The following is a 26,652-nucleotide window of genomic DNA, read 5'->3' as shown; positions in this document are numbered from 1 at the left end:
CTCGGGGATCATTACCGGCTACGAGCACTCGGAATACAGATTGATCTTCAAGATGAGGTCAACGATGTTGCACATCTGAAGCACATCACTTCAATCGAGGGAAGTGGCGGACAAGAAAGTCGTGGCGGACAAGGAAGTCATGGCGAACAAGAAAGTCGTGGCGGACAAGAAAGTTGTGGCGATAAGGACAAAGAGATCGGCCGCCAGCCTTCAAGTTCCTCAATTGTGCCTTTCAGCCAATCGCTTCTGCCGTTAAGCGGCATCTTACCGACCTCAAGCATTTGTCTAACACTCAAGAAAATGGGTAGCTCCACCACAGTAATCGCGTAGCGGCACACCAATGCCTGTCTGCATAGCACTACTAAAGAATTGTTGGCATTGTCGTTGCCGTCGTATATTCTCCAGATCCTCTAGAAACACTCGCTGGCGATTGATGAGGATATGATTGGCTTTGATCATGGATTACCCTTGCAAAGGTACTGTCAGACATCCTTGAAGGACGCAGTAAAGATTCCAGATGTGAATGGAAGCACCGACCATCCCTGGCTTCATCCTCCCCAATCAGTAATTGCATATATCGTGCATACTCCTCCTCATCCCGTTGCAGGTCTTTCATCTAACATCGTATCGTCATACTCCCTCGCCCTCATTCATCCTACTTCGTAAGCAGAGGATAGGTGGCCGCCATGACTAGTCCTGACGACGTCGCTGTCGGCGCCAGGCACGACATTGCTTTGGCACAGGGTTTGGACGACGAACGACGGATGTCCCATGCACCAGCGCTGCCACCTGTCTACGAAGGAAAAGGCACACTCGCTACGGTTTATGCCGACGATGCAGCTGATGCTCCGACCGTTGAAGAGCTCCATACTCTGCGTCGCGTCAGAGATCATATTCCCTGGAAGGTCTACACTGTTGCATTCGTTGAGCTTTGCGAGCGATTCTCTTATTATGGCACCACTGTTGTTTGTATGCATCTCTCGAATCTGTTGCTTGTGTATAGCTTGCTAATTGTTTCTCCAGTCACCAACTTCATCCAACAGCCACTTCCAGAAGGATCACGAACCGGTGCTGCAGGCACAGACGGCCAAGCTGGTGCTCTCGGTATGGGTCAACGAGCATCAACCGGACTGGGTACATTCAACCAGTTTTGGGTCTACTTCACGCCACTCATAGGCGCATATATTGCTGATACTTATCTTGGACGCTTCAACACCATCTGCGTCTCTCTGGCCATTGCCATTGTTGGGCACATCATTCTTACCATTTCCGCTGTTCCGACCGTCCTGGCCAATCCAAATGGCGCACTTGGCTGCTTCATCGTTGGTCTCATCTTGATGGGTATAGGGACCGGTGGATTTAAACCCAACATTTCACCATTGGTCGCTGAACAGCTGCCACTTACCCGCATGAAGATCATCACAGATAAGACTGGAGATCGGGTCATCGTTGATCCTGCTGTGACGGCGTCGAGTGTGTATATGTGGTTCTACCTCTTCATCAACATAGGAGCTCTGTTGGGCCAAATCTCTATGGTCTACTCTGAGAAATATGTCGGCTTCTGGCTCTCTTATTTCCTACCAACCGTCATGCTTTGCATTTGTCCGGTGGTCATGCTCCTCTGCCGTAAGGTGTACATCCTCACACCACCCCAAGGCAGCGTGTTCGGCAAGGCAATGAAGCTCTTTTTCCTTGCCCAAAAAGGTAGATGGTCTATTAATCCTGTTCGAACGTTCAGAAATATGCACGATGGCACCTTTTGGGACAAAGTCAAGCCAAGTAACATACCGGCCAATCAACGACCCAAGTGGATGACGTTTGATGATGAATGGGTTGATGAAGTCAGGAGAGGTTTCGCCGCTTGTTCGGTCTTCTGCTGGCTTCCTCTCTTTTGGATCACCTATAATCAAATCAACAACAACTTGACTTCTCAGGCAGCTGTCATGAAACTCAACGGGGTCCCCAACGACATTCTCGCCAATCTCAACCCCTTTTCACTCATCATTCTCATCCCCATCTGCGATATTATCATCTATCCCGCGCTTCGCAAAGCTGGAATCAACTTTTCCCCGATCAAAAAGATCACCTGTGGTTTTTACACCGGTACCGCCGCCATGATTTGGGCGTGTGTTGTTCAAGCCTACATCTACAAGTACAGCTCTTGCGGAAGATATGCTGCTGGTGAAGACTGTGAACCAACTAGCATCACTGTCTGGGCTCAGTCTGGGTCGTATGTTCTGGTTGCCTTGGCTGAGGTCCTCGCCGCCATCACCGCCCTCGAATATGCCTTCACCAAAGCTCCCCGCAACATGCGTTCTCTGGTGATGGCTGTCATGTTGTTCACGACGGCTGTTGCTGCCGCTATTGGGCAAGCACTCGTCTCTCTTTCCGCTGACCCATTACTCGTCTGGAATTATGGGGTTGTTGGTGTTCTTTCATTTATCGGCGGGACTGGGTTTTGGTTGCAGTTCAGAGGGCTTGACAAACAAGAAGACCAGCTGAATATGCTTCCAACTGGTCACCTAGGCACGAAGGGTGAAGCGGAGGAATTGGAGGTTGAAAAAGGCGCCTCCAAGCTGGCAGAGAAGGCTTAGGCCATTTATGTTCTAGTCCGCCGGCCTCGGGAAGATGTACCTATCACTTTATTGCTGCACTGAAAGTGGTTTAGATCTTGCTAACAGGGCTCTCTTCCCCACGAGGTTTTCCAGGGAGTGATAATAATACCATGATTCTGCCAGTGCTGTTCAAATTAACCTTCTCCCACAAGTCTAGGTGAATATCAATAGCCTCTGCATTATCCTGGATGAACAGATTTCTCAGCATATCCAAGCTTTATCTCCTTGTAGTTATCCTCCCCCTGGGTTCTTGCATCAATGAGATAGTACTCTTCTTCCCATAAGACCATCACAACCTGAAGGCTGGCGGACTTGGCACGCTGACTCCCACTGCAGTGGCAGATCTCCACCCATCCACCATTCCACCCATTCCATTCTAGATCATCAGCCTCATGCACCAGACGCGTGAAAATTTCATCGATTAGCACCTATTATCGCGGTATCCGACCTCCCTAGATACTAAGGTCCTCTTCCATGCGGAGCTTCTTGTACCAACTCGGAACAATGCGTACTACTTATCCAAAACTAGAGCACGATTGCAGCGTTCTTTCGGACCGGCCTATCCGGTCAGAGAATTGAATGATACCATTTCTTAAGAGGTCTTTCTGAGCTTTAAGTTCTGTGTTTCCTGGAAAGCTAGGGAGAGGACCTTGTGTTGTTTCACTTAGTGGCGTGGTAGTGAGGAAAGGTTACCCGGCCAAGGAGAGGGAAACAGTGCGCGGAGGACTGGAGAGGGAGGACATTTTTCCACTAGAGCCTTTCTAGAGCGCTTACTTCGTTTGTTCAGGAGAGAACAGGAGAGGACCTTCATACAGTGCATTGTCGAGTGCCAGTCTTGTGAGACATTTGTGCAGGAGTGGGTGGAAACGGGGACCTGGTGGGTCTGAGGAAGAGGAAGAGTAAGATACTATTCCCGAAAGAGCTGACTGAGGAGTCTTGAGGAGTTACAACCCGCGAGGACCAGGGAAGACTCCGTCGGTCCGTTTTGTATGCCAGACTTGGGATGGGTTGTGCGAACGGTACTGAGGGAACAGGTGCCTGATCAATCCGGACAGAACGATACTATTCTCAAAAGAGCTGATTGAAGTAGAGTAGAGTTCTACACAGCCAACGAGAACCAAGGAAAAGGACTCTTGATACTCAACCTTGGATCCGAGGAGAGGGAAAGTCCTGAGAGCGCGAGCAGCAGCAAAGGGTACCTGGTTAACTTGACCACGAGGACCTCCGAGTCCAAAGTTATATGTATTCCTCTCCTTTCCTCTGTTGTCTTCTTGTTCCTCATCTCTTCATCCATTTACTCATCTAGCTTTACTTCATTGTTTCTCTAAGCTGTCGCATAATATACAGATACTGTTCTTTATCCTTTCTACATCTGGGGACTGCCTCTTGACTCCTGACTCCTCTCCAAATGCCGAAAAGAAAAGCTGCTGAAATGACTAACCAGACCATTACAAACGAGGAGTTCGCTCGTATCTTCCGGGCCTTGACAGACGACGAAGAAGCAGAGCAGCAACAGCAACAGCAACAGCAACAGCAACAGCAACAGCAACAGCAACAGCAACAGCAACAGCAACAGCAACAGCAACAGCAACAGCAACAGCAACAGCAACAGCAACAGCAACAGCAACAGCAACAGCAACAGCAACAGGCTGCTGTTGCGCCTGTTCCGAACCAGGGTAGTCCTACCCTATTCAGCAATTCTCGGGATCTCGAGACAGACGATAATGCGGTGACCCCATCGCTTTTCCAAGAGGAAGCTGGACAAGACTACCAGGGTGTCGACGGCCAGACACAAGATTTCTCCTTTCCTGCTCTGAATTCCGCATTCACACAATACGACAACACCGGCCCCCAGGACGTGCCACCACAAGGCCAGGTATCACACTCTTCCTCTGGCTCTGAAACCAAGGTATATGCACCGAACACCACTAACGGTCTCCAGGTCCTCCCCACCACGACTGCCCCTTCTGTGTCGTCTTCCTCTTTCACTCCTGCTCCTGCCGGCATCAATCCGGACATCCTTGCCGGCGCCCTCCAGGTCGCCACAACTGCACCTGGGCCATCCGCAGCAACCTGGCCCATTAACAACACAACGGCCACCCCCTTCGCTCCTCCCCCTCCACAAACATTCCCTCCTCCCCACAACCACAAGCACAACAGCACCAACACCAACGCCAACAATATCAAACATGGTGGTCCTTTACCAACCCCCGTCGCCACAACCAGAACTCCTGAGCGAGTACCCACACCTCCACCGAACACATCACACAACCGGCTATCGTGATGGCCTCGCTCAAGCCCGCAGTCAAACCTCGCAAACAGGCTTCGACGCCGGCTTTCGCATCGGCATGCATTACGGATCGCGTGTGGGACGGGTGCTAGGGATCTTGGAGTTCGCACTGGCGGGGACCACAGAGGGATTGAGTCATGAGATCCTGGCAAGGGCGAATATGGAGTTGGAGGTTGGAGCGTTGGTGAGGGATATTGAAGCAGAGACGGGAATCATGAGAGATGGGAATCTGAACCAGAATGTGAATGTGAATTGGGGGATCGGGGTGCAGAATATGGCGGGGAATTCGCATGGCGCTGGAAATTGGAATTGGAATGGGAATGAGAATGCGAACGCGAATGCGTATTACATGGGCATACAAGCTGCTGCTGCTGCTGCTGCGACTGCTGGAGGAGGTAAAGTCCCCCTCACCACCCCTACTCCTAACAAACCCTCACAGACTTTCTTTTTCTTCTCCCCGTCCAGTCCTATCGTATACTAACACCCCTCCCACGCAACTCAGCAGCAGGAACCTACACACCACCCTACACCACCATGTCCGGGGCGCCACCACCCGCCCAACAGTCCCATCATCATCATCATCATCATCATCATCATCATCATCATCATCATCATCATCATCATCATCATCATCATCATCATCATCATCATCATCATCATCATCATCATCATCATCATCATCATCATCATCATCATCATCATCATCATCACTTCACCTTCCCACACGAAACCAGCATCAACGACCCAAACCTCTACGCCAACCAACAGCCCTACATGCAGCCACTGAGCGCGCAAGAGGCGCTCAGCCGCTGGGAAGGCTTCGCCCGTGGCTGGATGTGGGAGAAGTGTCAACGCGTCATGGGGGTGCAGCAGGGACTGCAGGGGCGGTGAAGAGTTGGACTGAGATTTGGGAAAGGGATGCCGGAGGGAAGAGGGGGGGGGATTAGATGAATTCGGTTGGGAAGTTTGTTGGGTTTTGCATGCTGAGGTGAGGAGGAGGGTTCTCCTTGTCAAGGAAGGGAGGGAGGGAAAAGAAAATCAATCGAGAAAAAGGGTTTTGGGTGTTCGTTCCAAGTCAAAGAAAGGATGAGGGAAGAATTGACGACGTCTACGTGTCTACATGCCTACATACCTGCACAGAGTCTTTTTTAAAGATAAAATTATTTGTCTTTGGCAGCGTTACCGTTCGGGCATGCAAAGGGACGGATAGGAACTTTCTAACACCTTCAACTACTAGTAACATAACACCTGCTTCCGCCAAGTCACGCAAGCATCGCTCGCTTGCTGTATCATAGTAGTATCTACAAGCCAACACGGCTTCTAGTTAGCCAGTCAGCTCAGTTCGTCTCCCTCGACAGAGACAGAATCCAACCTAGAGGTACAGCGATAATTGCCCAAAAGATGATAGGACAGGGGCATTCATGCGGGCATCTATCTCTCTGGACTCCTCGAGTAGGTGGGGGGATCCGTTGGGTTGCATGCTAGAATCAAGAGAGGAGGAAATTCGTCTGCGTAAAGCCAGCTTGCAGATCTTGGGACAGAGAGCACGACCAGGCAATGACATGCTGGGAGACTGTTGTGTGTCAAGGTACAGGATATGGCGAACGCAAAGATGCAGAGAGCTACCTCTGGTCTTGGGGCCGGGATGTTCTGCAGTCTTTCACCCCTTTCCCATCCATTCAGCCCAATCTCTCATACCTCTCTCTAGCCCCCTCCCTGGTCTTGGCAAGAAAATCCCCATAATCCCCCTTGGTATTCCTCTCCGCCTCTACCACCGCATCCCCCACCTTCCCGCCCTGAGCACCCAATCCAACCCCCGCCGCATATATATCTTGAGCTATCGGCGCCGTGAGACCGGTCCCGCTGGCACCGAGGCCCGCACCGGCCACGTGCCCCATCTTGGCCAGGAGGGATGCACCCTTTGACGCGAGCACATTATCGTCCTCAGCATCTTTGTCGAAGCCGGTATATTTGCCGGTGTCGGATGACGACTTTGAAGGTGGAACCGATTGACCTTTCTTGTTGACGACTCCGAAAGCTTTCCTTCTTTCTTTTGCGCGATCTCGGTATTCAGTCGTCGATAGTTGAGATTGGATTGTGATTCCATGTTTCTCCAACTTAGCCCTCGCCTTGGTCAATTGCTCTTCGTTCTTGAGATTGGTCTGGTGCAAATTGCTGAGCCGTTCGTGCTTGTTGACTTCGGCTGCCGTCTTGAATTGGCGGGAACAGAGATAACAGCAATGCCTGTTGGGGTCTGCAAAAGACTGCATGGGCGGAACTGGAGACGGTTCGGATGACGGTCTTGTGTCGGCACTGGTGAGCGCGTCGTCAGACTGGGTAATTATTGGTTTTTGTTCCAGGCCATGAAGCTCAGCGTGCTGATTACTCCAACGTTGAAGATAGGATGGGGCAGCTTTCTTGGCTGTAGAAATATCCATAGCGGTTATTTCTGCCTTTCGTTTCTTGGATTTTGTAGTCTCTTTGGAATCTGGTGCGCTGACCAAGTCTTCCTTGGGTTGGATATTTGCAGACTCGCTTTCACCATCGAATACTTTGAATTCTGCAACGTATGCATCTTCATCCCAATAGGCAATTTTGAGTGATGGATTGGCCAATGGAGCGAATGTATATCGAGGGTCCACGACCCCAGGGTTCAATACAGGTACGAAAACCCCAGAGTGAACATAACTCACAAGCACTGGCTTGGAAGCAATAGTAAATTTGTCAAAAGAGTTGTACCGAGTCAATGCGGCCATCGCATCCTCTACCGTGGCAAATTCAGCAAAGCCAAATCGCCAGCTTTCATTGCTTCGTCGATCTCTGACCAGCAACACACGGCGTAGTGTACCTTGTCTTGCACCCCGGTTGGCATCGCCCGTAGTGGATGCGACTTTGGCTCCCTTTTTATTCGGTTGGTTGCTGAAGGCGTTCGAGGTTGACGGCTTGTACAACTTGGCCACACCCTTGACTAGGAGTTCTTCTGTCACAGAAGGTTCGAGGCCACGGAGGAGGAGAAATTGGGATGGAGTATTGTCTGGAGAGGCATCGTTGTCCCCAATATTGGCTGCCTTCTGCATGCCACGGTTAGGAGCGTCTGAGAAGGGTCAGCAGAGTTAAGTAGAGTGAAGCGGCCGTTCTCTACCTGCTCGAAAAGCCTGGCAACGAAAACAACGGATTCGAGTTGCATAATTGTTGACGCTGCACTATGAAAGATCAGACCGGACCACGTTAGAACAAGGGGATTCTGAAATGTACCACTTTGCAAATCCACTCGCCCTCAGCGCCGTCATTGTTGGTGTCAATCCTTTCGCGACTATACACTATGCGCACCTTAGCCGGTTCATTCCGATCGAGGTTGGGATTGCCATAGAGATAAAGCAATGGAGTATTCCGTTCCATAAAGGATTGGGCTTGAGGAAGTGATGAAAACCGTAGGAAGCCAAACTGCCGAGATTGTCCTTGATCCTGTCAGCTAGTCGGCAGGTAGACCCATCACGCTGCTTACTTGTCTGACGGTCACGAATGACCCTAACATCGATCAGTCCCTCGACTTGATAATGTTGCTTGAGCTCGAGTGTGATCTGTTGCATCCATCCATAATCTCAGCATTATGTCTCCAAGCAAATGCTGAGTTGGTTGGGCCAGTGATGAACGGGCTGAGGTAAGAAGGGAGGGAAGATCGAACGTCTTCTTCAGTCATATCCGTAGCTAGTCCCTCCATCATTATTTCCTTGTTCGGTGGTGCAGCGATTCGCCGTGGCCGCTCCTCATGCGAGCTTCTGCTCCGGCTTCTGCTCCGGCTATAGCTTGACGATCTGTAGCCTTCGCGATCTCTATCTCTGTATGACCCTCGGCCTCTTCGTGGCGAAGGTGAGGAACGAGGTCTGTTGCCGTAGCCTCGATCATATTGTCTGTCTCGACTTCGATCCCAGTCGTGGTGGTTGCCATTACGGCCGATGTTTGCAGCAGGACCACGGGGAGGTGATCTGGAGATGTCTTTCCAAGAATTCAAATCAGTATCGATTATAATATGTCTCAGGTCCGTGATCAGTCTTTATTTTACCATGAGGGGGTGATCGTCTTCTTGAAGGGGAGCTGTATCGTCGGTCTCGTGATCTCGACCGTGAACGGCGGTCATCATAGAACCGGTCATCACGATCGTTACGTCGGGTAAGCTGAGCGGGTCTCATAGTATCGACAGGCTGTCTATCTTCATGAGAGCGATATGAAGACATGTTTTTAGGTGAATGTTGAGTCAGGTTGCAGGATGGAATACGGTAAGTACAAAGTTGGAGAAGCTCCAGGCGCCACCAAAATTTGCTTTACGTAGAGCGGCGCAAGTGTTGCAGCCTACAGGGATGCAGCCACTCAAGCAATCATTACAACAACCCTCATCGCCATGCAGAGGTCAAAGGACGTTCTTGATAGGTCGAATTTCCCACAAACCCTTATATCTGAGGACAATCTATGTACAGTGAGCTTGACCTACGATCCACTTTCGTCTGATACCATCCTCCGAAGCATACGCTCTCCAGCTGCTGGCGCCAATGTTCTATTTCTAGGAACGACGCGAGATTCATTTGATGGTCGTGCTGTTTCAAAGCTTTCCTACTCTGCCTATCCTGCCCTAGCATTGAAGTCTTTCCTCAGCATCGCGAAGCACGCACACTCCGAGTTCAGCCTCGAAAAAGTGTACATTGTGCATCGATTAGGGGTGGTAGAGGTTGAAGAGGAGAGTATCGCAGTTGCTGTGAGTGCGGCACATCGAGGACCTGCATGGAAAGGTGCTGAAGATATTCTGGAAAGATGTAAGGAGAGGGTTGAGGTATGGAAGATGGAAGAATTTGTAGGCGATGCCGAAGGAAGTGGTGAGTGGAGGGCAAATCACAATACCAATAGTTATGGGAAGAAAGCTGCTTAAGTTTTGCGACAAATGCCAATTCTGCCTTCTGTATCAGACTTCATGTTTGGGTCAAGATTGATATCATCTAGCCTACTACTGCCCAGGCAGAGCTGCTTGATCGAGTTGGACGGCGTACGAAAATTGTTGAGAACGATGTTTCACCACCGAGTGTGGAATACCTCAGATCTTCGGAGGCTATGAAACCGTTGGAACCAATACCCTTTGGTGGATCCACAGTCCTTCAGAAGATCTCTTACAATAGACAAATATCTCAAAAGCCTGATGAATGTCCAGATATAACACTGTTAGCACATATGAATAGCAGATGTGGCGGACAACCCTCATAGCCAGATCATCTGAAGCAACGGCTCCGTACCGTCGAGCGACATTGCAAAAGCAAAATATGAGCGGGGCCAGCGAGCAGCATGACGAGTACTTTGAGCAGCGAATTACCGTCCACAGACGATCTAAGGAAATGGACCCGAAGGTGTTTGTCTCTGGAAACCACGTCTGCACCCAACGTAACATTTGAATCAACAAAATGGTTACAAGAGAATCAGTTGAAAGTGACTCTCCGCTACGACGCTGACACTGACACGATGCTGACCTTGCAGAAGTCTTCATCAATAGTCACGCTGCATACTCTGCAAACCATTCCGTGTCATCCATGATCGTGTCTACGAGCCCTACTTCCCAACTTCCTCTCAGACGCCGGCAACACTGTTCCCGCCACTGCGATGCTCGTATATCGTTGTGCCTGCAGAGCTCTGCTGTTTCCCACAAGGTGTCTTGATTCACATTGTCCACAACTGCCGCGACGCCCTGCTGTGACTAATTCTGTCATATTGCTGTTGGTTCTCTGACCAACTGAGCTATTTGTACAATGAAGCATGTGCTGGTCTCCATTCTCACAGCAGTCCTTGATTGACATCCCATCGTGTCTACAGCAGTACTCGATATCGTTGAAGGCTGCTTTTGCTGAATCGATAATGCTTTCGTGTGCTTTTAGACGCCTGACTATCGTATTATAGTTATATCATTGCTTCTTTGCAGTTCCCGACAATGGAGAGGACTGCTCCATCAATCGCATCTAGTGGAGTCGGTACCCTCATATTAATGGTCATAAAGAGGTCCTTCGTCTCTGGGCGGTAGCTAGATCGGTGGCAGAAGAAGATGACGATATGGCGATGGCTAATCTCGAATCAACCAATCAGTCAGAGTCGGAAGATGCCTGAAAGGAGCGACGATGGTGGGCTCATCCGTTGGTATGTCGTTGCGTAGGGCTTGTAGCGGTTTCCACTGGTCGGTCGCTCACGTTCCACGGTTGGGTATACTCGTTCCTGATCTCGGTAACGTCTATACCGAGCCGTACCTGCTGGTCGGAAACTCGGATCACGAGGATATTGAGACTCGCTTCGGTCCTCGATTCGTGAAGTGGATCTATAGCAGATGTGGGTCTCCCATACTGCTCTCCAGTCCGGCGTGGATCGCATTCAGCCCAGTCGTCTTGCCGTGGCATTGGTCTCCGTGGGTGTTGATTCGGTCTTGCCTTGAGCCCCTCAACTTCGCTAGGCGCGCGATCATTTAACCGGACTCGCTCTCAAAGCTGGTTGTACCGCATAGCTACCGCAGAAGTCTACTTGTATCTCGTGATCACACTCTTTCTCTCCAGCGCTTTTTAAGGTTCAGCAACCTAAGGGGTAAGTCTTGGCAGGTTGGTCTTCGGAAGGAGGTGGTATCGCGTTTACCGTAGAGTGTCGAGAGTAGCCTTCTCTTGGTCCAGATGTTAATATACGCACAGGTTGACATAGCCTGACTCAGAACGTACGGCAACTGATCTTTACAACTGATACGACTTATGAACAGGCGACTTTGGTGTTAGGGAGATAGAACCCCTAATTCGAAGACGCTACATGAGATATCTGATACATCAGTAGATGGTGTCTCTCATAATCGTGTTCAGACGTAACGTATCATCTTGGCTGATATGCTTGTGAAGAGCTCTGTTCTCATAACCCCTATTGCAGTCACATACTGGATACTGGTAGACTCACACCAAGAGGACTAGGGAGAGGTCTTGGCATGGTGTCGGCGCAAACTTCGGAAATGCTCCCCCGGCGCGTCTTCCGGGGTGACCAATGGGCGCTCAACCTTTGCAAGCTCTCCTTTTACAGCAACAACAGTAGCATTGACAATTTTGGCAGGCCTGAAAGCATTCAATTGCGTTTCGTGGCACAAGACAGTCTGGGAGCTTCAGAAACCGCCATCAAATCAGCTATCAGAGCCTAAGACAAAACCAATGGAGTTCCTCAACTCCCTAGTAGGCAGATGGTCTCCCTCATCGACTCCGCAGAGCGATCAACTATCCAGACCCGAGAAGCGTGTATTAGAAGACCACCCGCCCCAGCCCGTCGCCTGCGCCTGTTCAGTCCTCTCCAGCTCCCCAGCCTCAAAGTCAGCCTCGACAGAACAAGGCTCCGGTCGTGTTCATGGCCGGCATCGCCTTCACAGCCTTCTCTCTTCTCATAGCCCGACGCTCGTTCACACGAAGACGTCTCGCTGCGAATCCCTCTTTCTATACCAACTCGCCTGCACACACCCAGGTCCAAAGCGCCAAAGTCTCTGCCCCACTGGAAGCCATCGAAGCATTAAATATTGCAACGATCAATGTCCTCAGTCTGGCCATGTTATCGACTGGCGGAGCGCTCTGGTATTTTGATATTGCGAGTATGGAAGACGCAAGGCGGAAATTGAGGCGGGGATTGGGTGTGGATGGGAGTGGGAGAAGTGAGGGAGAGGCAGAAGAGGATTTTGAAGAGTGGTTGGCCACGGTACTGAGTCGGAAAGAGGCCAAGGAGAGGAGACAGGAGTATGAAGAAGAGAAGGAGCAGAGAAGAGCGAACGAAAGAGGGAGACAAAGATAGCATTCAAATGCAAAAAGCCTGATACACCGGGAAATTTCTTTTGCTCGAATCGAGAAGCTACTCAAATAATTGCTCCACAAGCATTCTCTTGGAGGTGGTCATTCCTCTGCGCTGCCACAGAAGATAGCAGTCGAGCTTCTTAAGCAGGATTCCGTGCCCGAGATGTGATCCTCCGACAGGGTGCACAAAAACCTTGTTGCTGATTGCAATTGCCTATATCAGATAAGAGATCAAGCGAGATTCCAGCTCACGAATCACCAGATGCTTTAGCTTCGCATAATCTTCTAACGTTCTACACTCAGATAGATTACTGCCAGCACTCTCACTTCAATAACCACCCTTCTCCATCCTTTTCTCCAACCACAATCTCCACCCCTCTACCACCATCATCGAGGCTCCTTCTCCCCGCCTCCAAGATAGCCGTGGTTGCAATAGTGTTCGCCAGTGTCGGCAAATCCCTCTGATCTAGTTCCTCCAGCGTCACCTTCCCCTCCCTGAGCTTGGTCACCGCATCGACGAATTTCTCGAAACTGATATACCCGTATCCGGTTTGGCCGTTGAAGTTTCCCTCCTCGTCCGGAGCATACTTCATGTAGAACGGGTTGTACCAGACGAGCTGACCCTGGTCATCGGCTGCGACGTTGTAGCCTCGCTTGGCTTGATCGATGCGGATTTCGCCTTTGGATGCCATGTCTGCCCAGCACTCATCAGCCCAGCACTCGAGCTCAGAAGGAACAAGATGGTTCCGACTTACAATGAAAGGACTGGTTACTATGGACACCTGCAAACTGTGGCGTCGTCCAGCTCGCGGTGTAAATGCCTGTCGCCCTCTTTCCCTCCCTCTGCCAATCGACCATCAATGTGATCGTATCCTCCGTTCCCTCCATACATCCTAACCCCTCCGCAATGCCTTTACTCGCACTCGCCCTCACCACCCTCGGCACCCATCCATCCACCATGCTCACACAAACATCGACATGATGACTATTCAAATAATAGCTGATATCGCTCTCCCTCCCCGCCCATGCCTTGAACGTCTCCAACTGGCTCTTCGGCTGGCTCATATAGCTGTAGAAGTAATTAAAATCCCCCAATGAAGTCTTGGCGCGATGCCGTGCATCCGCGTACGCAGGGTCAAACCGCTTGTGGTGCTCGACATACACAAACACGCCGTGCTTTCGGCTCGCTTCGAGCAGTTCGACGTGGTGTGCCAGGAGCTTCACGGCGGGCTTGGTGATGAGCACATGATGGCCCCGTTCGACCGCGTACATGGCGATGTCGAAATGCGTCGAATCCGGCGTGAAGATGGTGACGCAACTCCCCCGTTCCGGGAGAGCGTCGATGGCGGTCTTGTATGCCTCTGCGTCCACCACGTCGTCGGCTGGAAAGCTCCGAAACTCGACGTCGAGCCCGTTGTAGGCGTTCGAGATGTTGGTCCGGAAGTGTTGCCGGATTCCGGGGAACTTGGGGCCGGATACTCCGGAGGTCGAAGAGTGTCAGGGCGACGACGCCGAGTTTCTTGTCCGAGGTTGATTGCGTGCCGGAGACCAGGCCGGTGGTGTATTCGCCTATGCCGATCATGAGGATGGAGGGGGGGGACATGGTGGTACTTGATTAGGCGAAGATCGCGATTTGATAGGTTTTTGTTCTGCTAAAAAATGTGATAGTGCTTAATCAATTTGTTGGTGAAGAGCGAGAAGGTTTCACAAGGTTACGCGAGCGCCATGAATGGGTAAAGAAGGATTCCCATGCAGTGAAAGCAGAAAAAGTGAAGTTGAACATGTTGAATTGACGAAGAAGAAATTCAATATCATAATCATAGCCCACTGACCTACTCGGGGAATAAACGCCGAAATATCGCAAAAAAGAGAAGCCGTTTGCTCGGTCATGGAGTTTGTTTCCGTTGACCTTTTGTTGAGCTGAAGTGTAAATTTGAGACCTCTCTTCTGAAGTGTCACTCTGGACGAAGCAATTGGCTATTTCGACGCAGAGCACACGCAAGCATAGACATGGAACAAATGTGCAGGTCGCAAACGAGGTTGACCACCTTAGCTGTGACTGGAAATCATGCAGTATGCTTACCTAAAATGGCAATCCGGCAGTTTTTTCAGGCATGTGTTGCTATTTTCCAAACATAGCGGTCATGTCTAGAATCATTTACACATCCTATTCATGCTGGTTATTTCGGTATGTATATAAGAATGCCTGGTATGCAATCCCGGCATATGGCATCCAGATGAAACAATTCTTATTTCCATCTAGAGACAGCCAATCCAGTCCTACCATCAAAAGATTTCGACTATACATCGTTCACAACTATTGCCGAGGATGGAAAATGTCCGTCAATTTGGCGACAATTTTGTTAGAGAGACTTGTGGCACTGATATTTGAGTTTGAGATATTTGATGATTGCAAACATTGCTCAATCCCAGTGTTTTGCATCAAGGCTTAGGCGTGTGGTGTTGGCCTCCGTGCATTTTGTTCCCAACCAACGCTTCTCCAAACACGTTCCTACCTCATGTCCTTAGACATGGCCGATGGAATGAATTGAAGCAGGATCGCGGCAAACCTCAAAGGAAGAGGCTTGGGTATTGCCCCGGTTCAGCAAGGCCACATATAGCCATTAGAAGATAGGGTTTTGGTACCAAGTTCACAATCCCCAATCGTGAGAAGGCACAGGAAAGAGCGTTTCAAGACGTGTGCCAACGATGTCGCTGCCCTTTCGTAGTAAGACGTTGCGTTGCTCAAGGGGTACCAAGCTCACAAGGTTGCGGACTTCGCCTCCGAAATTGCATCACCCTATACTGCTCACAGGACAGTGCTTTGTCATACCTTATTGATACAGGGTAGAAGCTAGGCGAGGGCGTATTCGCAAGCTGTTTGTCCGGAAAGTCGATGCGCCTTGACTTTTTGAGCGTTTGAACGCGAACGAGGTGAGGCTGTGCACAAAAGGGCCACGATACAACGAAGCTAAATCAACCTAGTGCGAAAGCAAATTTTGAACACACTTGCGCAATACTCCGAGCGATGGCAAAAATCAAAGGCGGTATGGAATGACTGGGACATGATAACAGCAAAGAGATTTTTTGATCAGCATCTAGACCACGTACAACGAGGCGGAGCACCGGACAATGGACCTGAATTGGGAGACAATATGTGTCACCAGCTGTAGGGAGTTTTGCTTCGTACTTGATAGCCAATGAGTACTTTGAAAATTTCAAGATATCAATTTCACCTTCGGCGATATGCGATATGCGAGGAACGTAGGTGAACAGCTGAAATGATATGTGATTCTGGAAGCCTAGAATTTGTCTGGTCGCCTGTACAGCGGTTGAGTTGACAGCACCAGCCACACCGTGTCATGCATACTGCGCCTCAAGGAGGCAAGCCACAGCTTCTCTTAGCGTCCCTTACCCTTCTCGTACTAGCAGACGCCACCGGATCCGGCAGTGAAAATTCGTCCGTCAACCGCATAGGTGGGGGTTGGCGATCCCGATCGCAAGGTCAAGATGGTCCTGTATGCCACTGACGACATACGTCAAGATCTTTTTGCCGGGGACTGCGAGATTTTATGAGACGAAAACCTCGTTTGATTGAATAGTGTAACGTCACAGCTGCCTTGGCAACCGACTCCTTTCCATCTCATTCGAGCAACGAAGGCTGATGGACCTTGGCAGTTCTTAGGCAAGCCTTGGGAGCTCTTGGAATTGACGGCAGTTGATTTGGGTTATTGTTGCCTATGATTATGATTATGGTTGCTACGCATAGTCCAAGTTGAATACACGCACAGATTCCTAAGCAAGAGGAACGGCCGTCCTATATTATATACCAACATTAATGTACGCCTTGTAGCCTGATTCCTCACTGAGTGAGCCTCAAGGGTTTTCAACCTGCTAAGGTTGAACCTTTACCGCACGAATTATGGAGCCTTCAGCAGGTGGGAGGTAGCTCAAACTCGGGTGGCGTTGACGACCTCCACACTGCTCTCCCGGAAAGGCTACATTTAATCCCTGCGCGACAAATCAAAGGCAGACTGAGAGTCCAGGGCCCTCCACATCGGGCGCATGCTGTAACAACATGCTTGCGGCTAACTTGCTTCCAACCTCCGTACTACGTATAGCACTAGCAGCACTGCCCCAATGCCCCATCAGCTGCCTGAACCTCAGTGTCATTAATGGTCCGCCTGCATGGGCAAGAAACTCTTAAGCCTCTCATCATCTCCTTTAGTAAGGGCCCATAAGCTTGCACCTACTTTGTATAAAGATTTTTGTATAGACGCTCTATACGATGGCGGGTGACAAATTAGTAGTGCCTCCCATATCAATTATAACCTCAGTGGGTTGCACCAACAGTTTCCTCCTCCAGGCTGAAGCTGACTCTGCAAATTAGGAACAATCGTCTTCTTCACAGTCTGACAGTATGTCTGCTCCCTCAGCCTCTGGCGAGGGTTCATATCTCGCTGTTCAACCTTCCTCGCCAACCTCAAAATCATTAGATGGAGATACCCTACGATCGAGATCTGGCTCCTTTCAGTCCGCCAGCGACTTTACAATTCGAACGCGAGCAGTCTCCACCAATACAGCCATATCGAGGAATTCGTTTGAAGATGTCCCCCCAGAGGAAGCGCTCAGGCCAGACAAAGGAAACGAAAAGGATTTCGAAGTGGATAACAATCCTTTTGCCTTTTCACCAGGTCAATTAAATAAGATGTTAAATCCGAAATCATTACCTGCGTTTGCGGCATTGGGTGGGCTTAAAGGGCTTGAAAAAGGCTTGAGAACAAGTTTGACCGCCGGTCTTTCAGTGGACGAAACCAATCTGGACGGGAGGGTATCTTTTGATGAAGCAACGAAACAGCTACGGGTGAAAGATATCGATGTCAGTCCACCAGTCCGAGGCGACACACAGGCCTCAGGTCGAGAAGTGAAAGGTCAATTTCAAGATCGATTACGTGTTTTTCGAGATAATCGACTCCCGGAAAAGCAAGCGGACAGCATTTGGGTACTGATATGGAGGGCCTACAACGATAAAATTCTTATACTTCTGACCATTGCAGCAGTTATTTCACTGGCTTTGGGTCTGTACGAAACATTCAGCGGCGGTTCGGACGTCGATTGGGTAGAAGGAGTGGCTATCGTGGTTGCGATAGTTATTGTCGTCTCAGTGGGAGCAGCAAACGATTGGCAGAAAGAACGACAGTTCCTAAAGTTAAATAAAAGAAAGGATGACCGGGAAGTCAAGGCCATTCGATCCGGAAAATCGATGCAAATATCTGTGCACGACATCACAGCTGGCGACATTCTTCATCTGGAACCCGGTGACGCCATTCCAGCAGATGGTATCTTCATATCCGGTCACGGTGTCAAATGCGACGAATCATCAGCTACCGGCGAATCTGATCAAATGAAGAAGACCAGTGGTCTTGAAGTGCAACAACAGATTGTGGACGGCACCGCAAGCAAGAAGCTCGACCCTTTCATCATCTCAGGCAGCAAGGTTCTTGAAGGTGTCGGTACTTATCTCGTCACCAGTGTTGGTACAAACAGCTCGTATGGAAAGATCTTGATGAGTCTGCAAACCGACAGCGAAGATACACCTCTTCAAGTCAAGTTGGGCCGACTTGCTAACTGGATCGGTGGTCTCGGTTCAGCGGCTGCGGTGCTGCTTCTGTTGGTTTTGACTATCCGCTTCATTGCAGGACTTCCCAACAACACCAACACTCCCGCTGTCAAGGGTCAGCAATGGCTGGACATCCTTATTGTCGCGGTTACAGTCATCGTTGTTGCAGTCCCCGAAGGTCTTCCTCTTGCCGTCACACTCGCCCTGGCTTTTGCCACAACTCGTATGCTCAAGGAGAACAATCTGGTTCGTGTGCTCCGAGCTTGTGAGACCATGGGGAACGCCACCACCATCTGTTCCGACAAAACCGGTACGCTGACTCAGAATAAAATGACAGTCGTTGCGGGAGCTTGGGGAATCAATGATAGATTTGCTCAATCCACCCGGTCTGATAACGAGAAAGTTTCAACATTTGCGGCAGTCTTTGGCTCAATCTCCAAACAAGCAAAGACCCTTTTCCGACAATCGATCGCCTTGAACAGCACTGCTTTCGAAGGAGAAGAGCAGGGGGTCCCGACTTTCATTGGCTCAAAAACGGAGACTGCTTTACTTGTCCTCGCAAAGAATCACCTTGGTCTTGACAACCTTGCGGAAGAGCGCTCCAACGCTGAGATTGCTCAGCTCATCCCATTCGACTCGGCCCGTAAATGCATGGGTGCTGTTGTTCGACTCAGCAATGGCACGTACCGATTGTTGGTCAAAGGGGCTGCTGAAATCATGTTGGCACGTGCAACCCAAGCAGTATCAGGCATTTATTCTGAAGAACTTGACGTAGTACCGTTGGAAAGCGCTGCGAAAGAACAAATCTCGGCACTCATCGACGAATATGCACGGGATTCTTTACGAACAATCGGCATGCTCTACAAGGACTTCGAACAGTGGCCTCCACTAGAAGCCAAGCGACTGGAAGAAGACAAGAACATGGCAGACTTCGATGATATCTTCCACGATATGATTTGGGTCGGTGTTGTTGGTATTCACGATCCTCTCCGAGAAGGCGTCATCGAAGCTGTTGCTCAATGTCAGCATTCAGGTGTGGTCGTCAGAATGGTTACTGGTGATAACGTCACCACTGCCCGGGCCATTGCAACCGATTGTGGTATCATGACTGATGGTGCCATTGTTATGGAGGGTCCCAAGTTCCGTCAACTTTCTGATGAGGAGATGGATGAAGTTCTTCCTAACCTCCGCGTCCTTGCTCGCTCATCACCAGAAGACAAACGCATTCTCGTGGGCAGACTTAAGCATCTTGGTGAGACTGTTGCCGTGACCGGGGATGGTACCAACGATGGTCCCGCTTTGAAGATGGCCGATGTTGGCTTCTCCATGGGCATTGCTGGTACAGAGGTTGCGAAAGAGGCCAGCTCTATCATTCTTCTCGACGACAACTTCTCCTCTACCATCACCGCGCTGATGTGGGGTCGTGCTGTCAACGATGCCGTCAAGAAGTTTTTGCAGTTCCAGATCACTGTCAATATCACGGCGGTCGTCTTGACCTTTATCTCTGCCGTCACGAATCCCGATTATCACTCTGTCCTTACCGCCGTTCAGCTGTTGTGGGTCAATCTCATCATGGATACGCTTGCAGCTCTTGCACTTGCAACCGATGCCCCCACCAAGAAGATTCTTGATCGACCACCACAGCCAAAGTCCGCTCCTCTGATCACCACCAATATGTGGAAGATGATTACTGGACAGGCTGTGTATCAGCTCGTTGTCACCTTTGTCCTCTACTTTGCCGGCTACGAGATCTTTGGTTATGATCGAGGCAACCCCGATCAGGTTGCACAGTTGGCGACCATGGTCTTCAATACTTTCGTCTGGATGCAAGTCTTTAATGCGTTCAACAACAGACGTTTAGACAACAAGTTCAACATCTTTGAAGGTATACACCGCAATTTTTGGTTCATGGGCATCGGCTGCATCATGGTCGGTGGCCAGATAATGATCATCTTTGTGGGAGGTCGTGCATTTGGTATTACTCGGATCGACGGCGTCCAGTGGGCTATCTGCCTTCTTTGCGCTCTACCTTGTCTGCTATGGGCAGTTCTCATTCGCCTCTTTCCAGACGACTGGTTTGGCTTCGTCTTCCACAATTCGGTTGACGGTGTTGCTTTTATGTTACGTCCTGTCACCAAGGCACTTCATGTTGTGTTCCACCCACTGGCTCAAGGCTGGAGAGCAATGATGGCCCCTACAAAGCGGGCCCTCAAGCGTTTAACAGCCAAAGTCAGCAAAACTAAGACAGTCGACGATGTAAATGGAAAATTACCTGAGGATGAAGAATCACGATTTTCTTCACCAGTGGAAAAAGTTTCCACCCCAGTGTCACCTCCAACAAACCTTCCTCCTATCACCCTTACAGGACCAAGCTAGGTACATATTTTCCTTGCTTTTTCAACTTGTTTTTATATGTCGCTCCGCTTTGCGAGTCGAGGATTTGGGTTGGCAGTCATTTGACAAGATATCTATCGGCACAAGGACAGCATCGGGATAGATAGGCGTTGGCATGCATGGCGTTCTTTGGTGTTGGGAATTCTGATTAGTGGGATCGGCTATCATTTGGGGTGTTTGGAGGAAAACTGTATATGGTTTGATATATACCAACATATTCATGGTCTCGATTGTAATCTTGACTTAATGATGATACTACTCGTGTAAATATCTATCAAATACTCAAATCAACCGTCGACCCAATTGTCTGGATACTGATGTGAAAACTTCGTTCTATACTGTTATTCCTCTAGATACATCTTCGTCGTACTTCGGGTGGCAATCATTGTACCCTGGAAATTCCTTTCACTTAGCACTCATTTGTGCACTCTGTCCCGGTATACATATCTGCGTGGTTGTTTTGAAGGAGCCGCTCGATTCGTGTCTTGATCCTATGACTGTGCAGGTTCCATGAGGTTCTCAGCCTGTCGACAAAGATGTCTGTCTCGCTATTACCATTAAGCTGGATCCTTGGAGATCGCCCGAATCAAGACATTGGATCAATTCTTTGATCATTAGACGTGCTGAGCCGACACTTAATCTTGTTTGATCATGTAAATCAGAGGTCAGAAAGTAGTGTTTGGCCAAGAAGGGAGACTAGGGCTAGGGTAAAGAGAGCTAGATAGGCCTAGCGTCCGAGCCGACTTGTGGCTGGACAGCAACACCACGAAATAATGGGAAATTGTTCTACAGTTGACCAAGCACATTTTGCACCAATTTGACAAGCCAGACTTGGGTGGGATTTCTTCCTGGTCGATTGCAACCATGGCAGCTCTCAACAAGATCGCTGCTACTTCCCCGTCAAGACAGAATCCATCGGAGTTGGAAACAAACATTGCGAATGCGCTCTACGAACTCGAAACCAATATCCCAGATCTGAAAAGTGCTTTGAGACCGCTACAGTTTGTCTCGGCCCGTGAGGTAAGCTTCCAGTACCTATCTTTCTGATATTGCTCGTCCCAGAAGGCTATGGTTTACAGTTGTTTGTTTTCGAGATCAAAACCCCCCACGAGATATACAATACTGATACTCATCTCTCCAGATTGAAGTCGGCCACGGCAAAAAAGCCATCATAATCTTCGTTCCCGTCCCCCTCCTCCCTGGCTTCCACAAAATCCAACAACGTCTCACCCGCGAGCTCGAAAAGAAATTCTCCGACCGCCACGTCCTTATCCTTGCCGCTCGCCGCATCCTACCCCGTCCCAAGCGATCCAACCGCAGCCGTACCTCGCAGACCCAGAAACGACCCCGTTCCCGTACTCTGACCGCCGTTCATGATGCGATCCTCGCGGATGTGGTGTATCCGGTTGAAATCGTGGGGAAGAGGGTTAGGACGAAGGAGGATGGAAGTAAGGTGTTGAAGGTCATTCTGGACGAGAAGGAGAAGGGGGGTGTGGATTACAGGTTGGATACTTATGGCGAGGTTTATCGGAAGTTGACTGGGAGGGGAGTGGGGTTTGAGTTTCCCATGAGTGCTACATCGGAGTACTAGAACGGTTGAGTTTGGAGGATGGATCGGGCCAGGCGAGGCAGGTCTTGATGTGGTGAGAGAGAAGTTCTGCGGATGACGGACTGCGGTAGATGAGCAGTCGTAAGTACTTCTAGCACCGTCAAACGATAGCATCGAATGGTTGCTCAACTTTGCACAACCCTGGTCAAGCATATCAAATCTGAAACTCTGTGGAACAGTCTTTTCTTTCATTCTTCACTGCGCATGGATATCGTGTCTCTTACTTCTTCACTCTACCCACTCCCAAAACCACCCAATAAGCGAGTTCCCGCACCCCGTCTTCCACCCCTTCTTCATTCAACCTTGCCTTCTTATTCGCGCCATCATCCAAATCACCTTGCTTCCAGTCCAACCTCACTCGAATAGGGATTTCCAGCACATCCTCGTCCTCATCCACTTCTCGCACCTGTATCTCCTCCTTATCTGCAGTCTCTACGATTGACTGAGCAATACTCACAGGCACCACCTCCACAACCACACTCGTCCAATTCCTCCCCTTCTCATACACCTTCCCGGCCTCTGCAACTCCTCCATTTCCACTACCAGAGATTTTCCCAGCAGAACCAGCAGCGTCGCCAGACTTAGAACCCAGCGCCTCCTCCCAAACATCGCTATTGGCCCCAATCTCAAATTGTGGACACAAGATCGTGACTCTGTGCCCATACTTGCCCGGCGTAACAGCCGGAGTCGCGATACTGACTCTTACGGCGTCGAAGAGCGAATTCGTCAGCTTGAGGATCCACTGCGTCGGCTTACCCGGCTCTAGGATGACGTCTCCGCCATATAGGAGGGCGGAGGGAGCGCTTGATGTTGATGCACCACCTCCCGCCGCTGAGGTTCCCAGGAGAGGTCTCAGCGAGACATGGGGGATATAGCTCAAGGCCACTAATTTGATTCTGTGCCTCGTGCTCGTGGGTTTTGCTTCGGGCTTCACAAGGATGTGTCTGCATTCTTTGCAGCGTTTTGCTCGTTTTGTCGTCAGCGGCGCCGGCATGGGCCTCAATTCATCGACGAAGCGAGCGTCTGGGTTTCCACCCGCCGGGCCGGTTTGGAAATGCCGTTGTGATAGGGTGGTGGTGTTGATGAACCCTCCGGTGGCGCTGGAAAGGAGTTTGGTTTGGGCTGATGTTGCGGCGTCTGGGCTGGGGATGAGGAGGCCCTCGGAAGGGTAGAGCGCTTCTCGCATAAGTTGAGGTTTGGGTTTCTTTTTTGGTGGGAAGGTTCCCGAGGTGGAGTAGAGGTTTAGAATTCGGTTTAGTGAGGAGGGGGAGGAGTAGGAGAAATCGCTGGAAATGGAGGGATGGGTCGGATTGGCGGCCGTTGTGGTTGTGAGCTGGTTCTTGTAGAATGCTTTTAGGGCAGTGAAGCGGGCAGCTGGATCGAGAGGTGCTTCTTTGGGGGAGCCATCTTGCTGGATTGGTGGGGGTTCATTTGTTGTGGCTGAGAGTTGTGGATAAGATTCGTGATTGAGATACGATGATCTTCTGGCAAGATCTGGCGTCTCGGTAGGTTTGGATGGTGCTTTGGGTGTGCCGCCATTGGCAATCCTATCCAATTGTGCTCGGATATTCGTTGGTCTGTCGAATCTGATGCCGATGTCGAGGGATGTCCACATGCAGTAATAGCAGTTGAGAATCCAGGGGCCTTCCTTGACGGCGCCATTGATGTTGTTGACGCTGAGTTGCGAGAAGCAGATGGGGCAGTTGAAGCAATTGCGCGCACATCTTCGAGTAGTGGTCAATTGTGGTTACGTCTTGGGGGGAGCAGTCTTACCTACCGATTCCCTTCACTTCGAACAGCAGAAGCAGGCGTCTCAAATAGACAGCTGGTGCAGAAATATGACACCTGTTCTTCAATCGAACAGCGGGGACATTTTAGATCACGGCATTCCTCGCAGTAGAGCAGATGTTCAGGCGGAAAGAGAGAGAAACTGGCGCGTGGATGATGCGGATCAAAGGGTGCCTCCTCCTTCTCCTCCTCAACTTCCTCAGGCTCTTCGGCTAGTGGTTTCTTGTGGAAGAGCGGGGCAGGTCGAAGCCTTGATTCTTCAATCTCTTTCGACCCATCTGAGCAAGGGCAGGAGATGTAGGTGTAGGGGAATGTAAGCCCCATCTTGAATGATCGGTATCAAGCATAGTCTGAGTATTCAATGGTATATGAATTCCTTGTCTACCTGCTGCACAGGTCCTGGTCAGACCAGCAGGAAGAGCCAGCACGATGCCATGTTCCACCCCCAATTGAACGTTGTGACTCGGCCTTCCGAGGAGGGTTACGCGCCAAGACTGCTGCGAATCAAGCTTTCAGGGATGGAGCACTAGCGCGTCTCGCATTACTTTCTCGATATGGATGCATCGAGGACGGTACGCCAGTACGCCAGTACGTCAGTACGTCACGTAAACTGGTCTATGTACCCCGTACTCGAAGTACTCGAAGGATGATATGATATGAAAGAGCCTGGACACAGCTCTAGCCGACCTCGATCATGAGGCCGTGCTCCCTTCGGCCATATTTGCCTACCTCTGCATTGAGAAGACGGGCTCCCGGAAAGCGAAGCTATGCTGTCCAAGCTCCTGGAGCACCAACACTTGAGATATTCAACCAGCATGTGAAGTACCTGCAGAAGGAGAGAGCTGCTTCCAATGCAGAACAGAGCCGCAAGGTCGACTACATCCGAGATGAAGTGGCTCAGAGGCTATGTGAGCGCTTACTAGTACAACACCACCCTCAATACTAAACCTTCACTTCTAATCTTACCCTGTAGGACATTCAACGACATTTCCCTTCAGTGTTAGACCTAGGCGCAAATAGCTTGAACATAGCCCGAGCTCTCGCCAATCCCGACCACCTCACTATCTCATCACATCCATCATCCGCGCCAGATGCACCCTCCGCTCCAGACGTCACTGATCCGTCCAAACTCCTCACATCCCGCATCAGCCACCTCACCTGCGCCGAAACTTCACCTACTCTTCTCCATCGCGATCCAGAACCTCAATCTTCCATACCACTCGAGCTACAGCTTCTGAACTCTCTCGAAACTCTTCCTTACGAACCCAATACATTCGATGCCGTACTCTCCTCACTCTCCATCCATTGGGTCAATGACCTTCCCTCTCTTCTTGCACAGATCAATTCCATCCTCAAACCTGATGCACCCTTTCTTGCCGCGATGATGGGCGGAGATTCAGTGTTCGAGCTCCGCACGTCCTTGCAATTGGCCGATCTCGAACGTCGAGGTGGAGTTTCGCCTCATGTCTCTCCCATGGCGGATGTCCGAGATGTTGGAGGCTTGCTTTCAAAGGCTGGCTTCAAGCTATTGACGGTGGATGTTGACGATATGGTGGTGGAGTATCCAGATACTTTCGCGTTGATGATGGACCTACAGGCCATGGGGGAGAGTAATGCAATATTGAAAAGTGCTGGTGGCCTGGGCGGGTTGAGTCGTGATGTGTTGTTGGCAAACGAAAGTATATATAGACAATTATACGGAGAAGAAGCAAATGAGGGTCTACCAGCGACTTTTAGGATTATATACATGATTGCTTGGAAAGAGGGAGCTGGACAGGGAAAGCCACTCCCACGTGGTAGTGGGCAGTTGGACTTGAAAGATGTCCTTGGTGGTGGCGACTTTAAAGTATCATGAACCAGCTGGAAACGAGTCCACCCGGTCGCTAGAGTACATATCTGGCTCCTCAGAGAAGAGACCAACACATGTGTCTGTGCTCGTGTCTGCTTCAAAAGCCATGTCACGCTGGCCAATGGCTGCGGCCGGACCATTGTTCAATGCGCAGCCTCAAGCTGCCACAGGTACCCTTGCTCTCTCCTACCTCTCACGGCCGAGCTCTTCCGATATATCTGTCTGCCCCTCGTAATTAGAAGAACGGGCAGAGGTCTTGTTTAGGATCATGGCATACTTCAAACCTCTGGTACAGCATATCAAACCGTCCTCCGATCACACATGACCCTCACGATGCCGCCCACCCCGACAATCTCCACCAATTTCTCATGCCAACTCAACAGCACGCTCATGGCCTGTCCGCCTCCTCCCTCGCCCAGATTCCTCGCTTGCACCTGACTGAACCCCGTCGCCTGCGGTGACAACGACGTCTTCGACGAGGAAGTAGATGTAGACTGCGAAGACATGCCCTTGTACCTGTGACCCAATCACCCCAAGTTAGTCAGCGCGAACTCCACACTTCAATTCCAACCCTCCAGCATCCCGACCCAGAAAAGAAGAAGCGAGACAACAGGAACAGAGGAAGGAAGAGACATACAGATACTTCATCAAACAATCCGCC

General features: G+C 50.3%; 10 protein-coding genes across 10 annotated transcripts; 7 read left to right on the top strand and 3 right to left on the bottom strand.

Annotated features, from left to right (window-relative positions):
* Positions 1 to 686: 686 nt before the first annotated feature.
* On the top strand, positions 687 to 2,594 carry EPUS_04970 (uncharacterized protein; the record flags this gene model as incomplete). Its single annotated transcript, XM_007804088.1, has 2 exons — positions 687 to 969; positions 1,024 to 2,594. The coding sequence occupies 2 exons, from the start codon at positions 687 to 689 to the stop codon at positions 2,592 to 2,594; spliced, it is 1,854 nt and encodes a 617-aa protein (XP_007802279.1).
* A 1,429-nt stretch (positions 2,595 to 4,023) lies between these two features.
* On the top strand, positions 4,024 to 4,899 carry EPUS_04969 (uncharacterized protein; the record flags this gene model as incomplete). Its single annotated transcript, XM_007804087.1, has 1 exon — positions 4,024 to 4,899. The coding sequence occupies one exon, from the start codon at positions 4,024 to 4,026 to the stop codon at positions 4,897 to 4,899; it is 876 nt and encodes a 291-aa protein (XP_007802278.1).
* A 64-nt stretch (positions 4,900 to 4,963) lies between these two features.
* EPUS_04968 (uncharacterized protein) lies at positions 4,964 to 5,692 on the top strand (the record flags this gene model as incomplete). Its single annotated transcript, XM_007804086.1, has 2 exons — positions 4,964 to 5,377; positions 5,414 to 5,692. The coding sequence occupies 2 exons, from the start codon at positions 4,964 to 4,966 to the stop codon at positions 5,690 to 5,692; spliced, it is 693 nt and encodes a 230-aa protein (XP_007802277.1).
* An 892-nt stretch (positions 5,693 to 6,584) lies between these two features.
* On the bottom strand, positions 6,585 to 8,304 carry EPUS_04967 (uncharacterized protein; the record flags this gene model as incomplete). The annotated part of the gene is made up of 3 exons (XM_007804085.1): positions 6,585 to 7,999; positions 8,048 to 8,108; positions 8,161 to 8,304. 3 exons carry the CDS (start codon positions 8,302 to 8,304, stop codon positions 6,585 to 6,587), a joined length of 1,620 nt encoding a protein of 539 aa, XP_007802276.1.
* A 3,993-nt stretch (positions 8,305 to 12,297) lies between these two features.
* On the top strand, positions 12,298 to 12,732 carry EPUS_04966 (uncharacterized protein; the record flags this gene model as incomplete). The annotated part of the gene is made up of 1 exon (XM_007804084.1): positions 12,298 to 12,732. One exon carries the CDS (start codon positions 12,298 to 12,300, stop codon positions 12,730 to 12,732), a length of 435 nt encoding a protein of 144 aa, XP_007802275.1.
* A 322-nt stretch (positions 12,733 to 13,054) lies between these two features.
* EPUS_04965 (uncharacterized protein) lies at positions 13,055 to 14,334 on the bottom strand (the record flags this gene model as incomplete). The annotated part of the gene is made up of 3 exons (XM_007804083.1): positions 13,055 to 13,425; positions 13,487 to 14,113; positions 14,211 to 14,334. 3 exons carry the CDS (start codon positions 14,332 to 14,334, stop codon positions 13,055 to 13,057), a joined length of 1,122 nt encoding a protein of 373 aa, XP_007802274.1.
* A 2,817-nt stretch (positions 14,335 to 17,151) lies between these two features.
* Positions 17,152 to 20,727, top strand: EPUS_04964 (uncharacterized protein; the record flags this gene model as incomplete). Its single annotated transcript, XM_007804082.1, has 1 exon — positions 17,152 to 20,727. The coding sequence occupies one exon, from the start codon at positions 17,152 to 17,154 to the stop codon at positions 20,725 to 20,727; it is 3,576 nt and encodes a 1,191-aa protein (XP_007802273.1).
* An 882-nt stretch (positions 20,728 to 21,609) lies between these two features.
* Positions 21,610 to 22,336, top strand: EPUS_04963 (40S ribosomal protein S7; the record flags this gene model as incomplete). The annotated part of the gene is made up of 2 exons (XM_007804081.1): positions 21,610 to 21,765; positions 21,887 to 22,336. The coding sequence occupies 2 exons, from the start codon at positions 21,610 to 21,612 to the stop codon at positions 22,334 to 22,336; spliced, it is 606 nt and encodes a 201-aa protein (XP_007802272.1).
* Positions 22,337 to 22,574: 238 nt separating this feature from the next.
* On the bottom strand, positions 22,575 to 24,466 carry EPUS_04962 (uncharacterized protein; the record flags this gene model as incomplete). Its single annotated transcript, XM_007804080.1, has 2 exons — positions 22,575 to 24,078; positions 24,132 to 24,466. The coding sequence occupies 2 exons, from the start codon at positions 24,464 to 24,466 to the stop codon at positions 22,575 to 22,577; spliced, it is 1,839 nt and encodes a 612-aa protein (XP_007802271.1).
* Positions 24,467 to 24,836: 370 nt separating this feature from the next.
* On the top strand, positions 24,837 to 25,997 carry EPUS_04961 (uncharacterized protein; the record flags this gene model as incomplete). The annotated part of the gene is made up of 2 exons (XM_007804079.1): positions 24,837 to 25,064; positions 25,116 to 25,997. The coding sequence occupies 2 exons, from the start codon at positions 24,837 to 24,839 to the stop codon at positions 25,995 to 25,997; spliced, it is 1,110 nt and encodes a 369-aa protein (XP_007802270.1).
* Between the last annotated feature and the right edge of the window lie 655 nt (positions 25,998 to 26,652).

This window comes from Endocarpon pusillum (genome assembly GCF_000464535.1).
Source record: "Endocarpon pusillum Z07020 unplaced genomic scaffold scaffold2776, whole genome shotgun sequence".
Taxonomy (NCBI): Eukaryota; Fungi; Ascomycota; class Eurotiomycetes; order Verrucariales; family Verrucariaceae; genus Endocarpon; species Endocarpon pusillum.
This window is presented reverse-complemented; position numbering and strand designations above follow the sequence as displayed.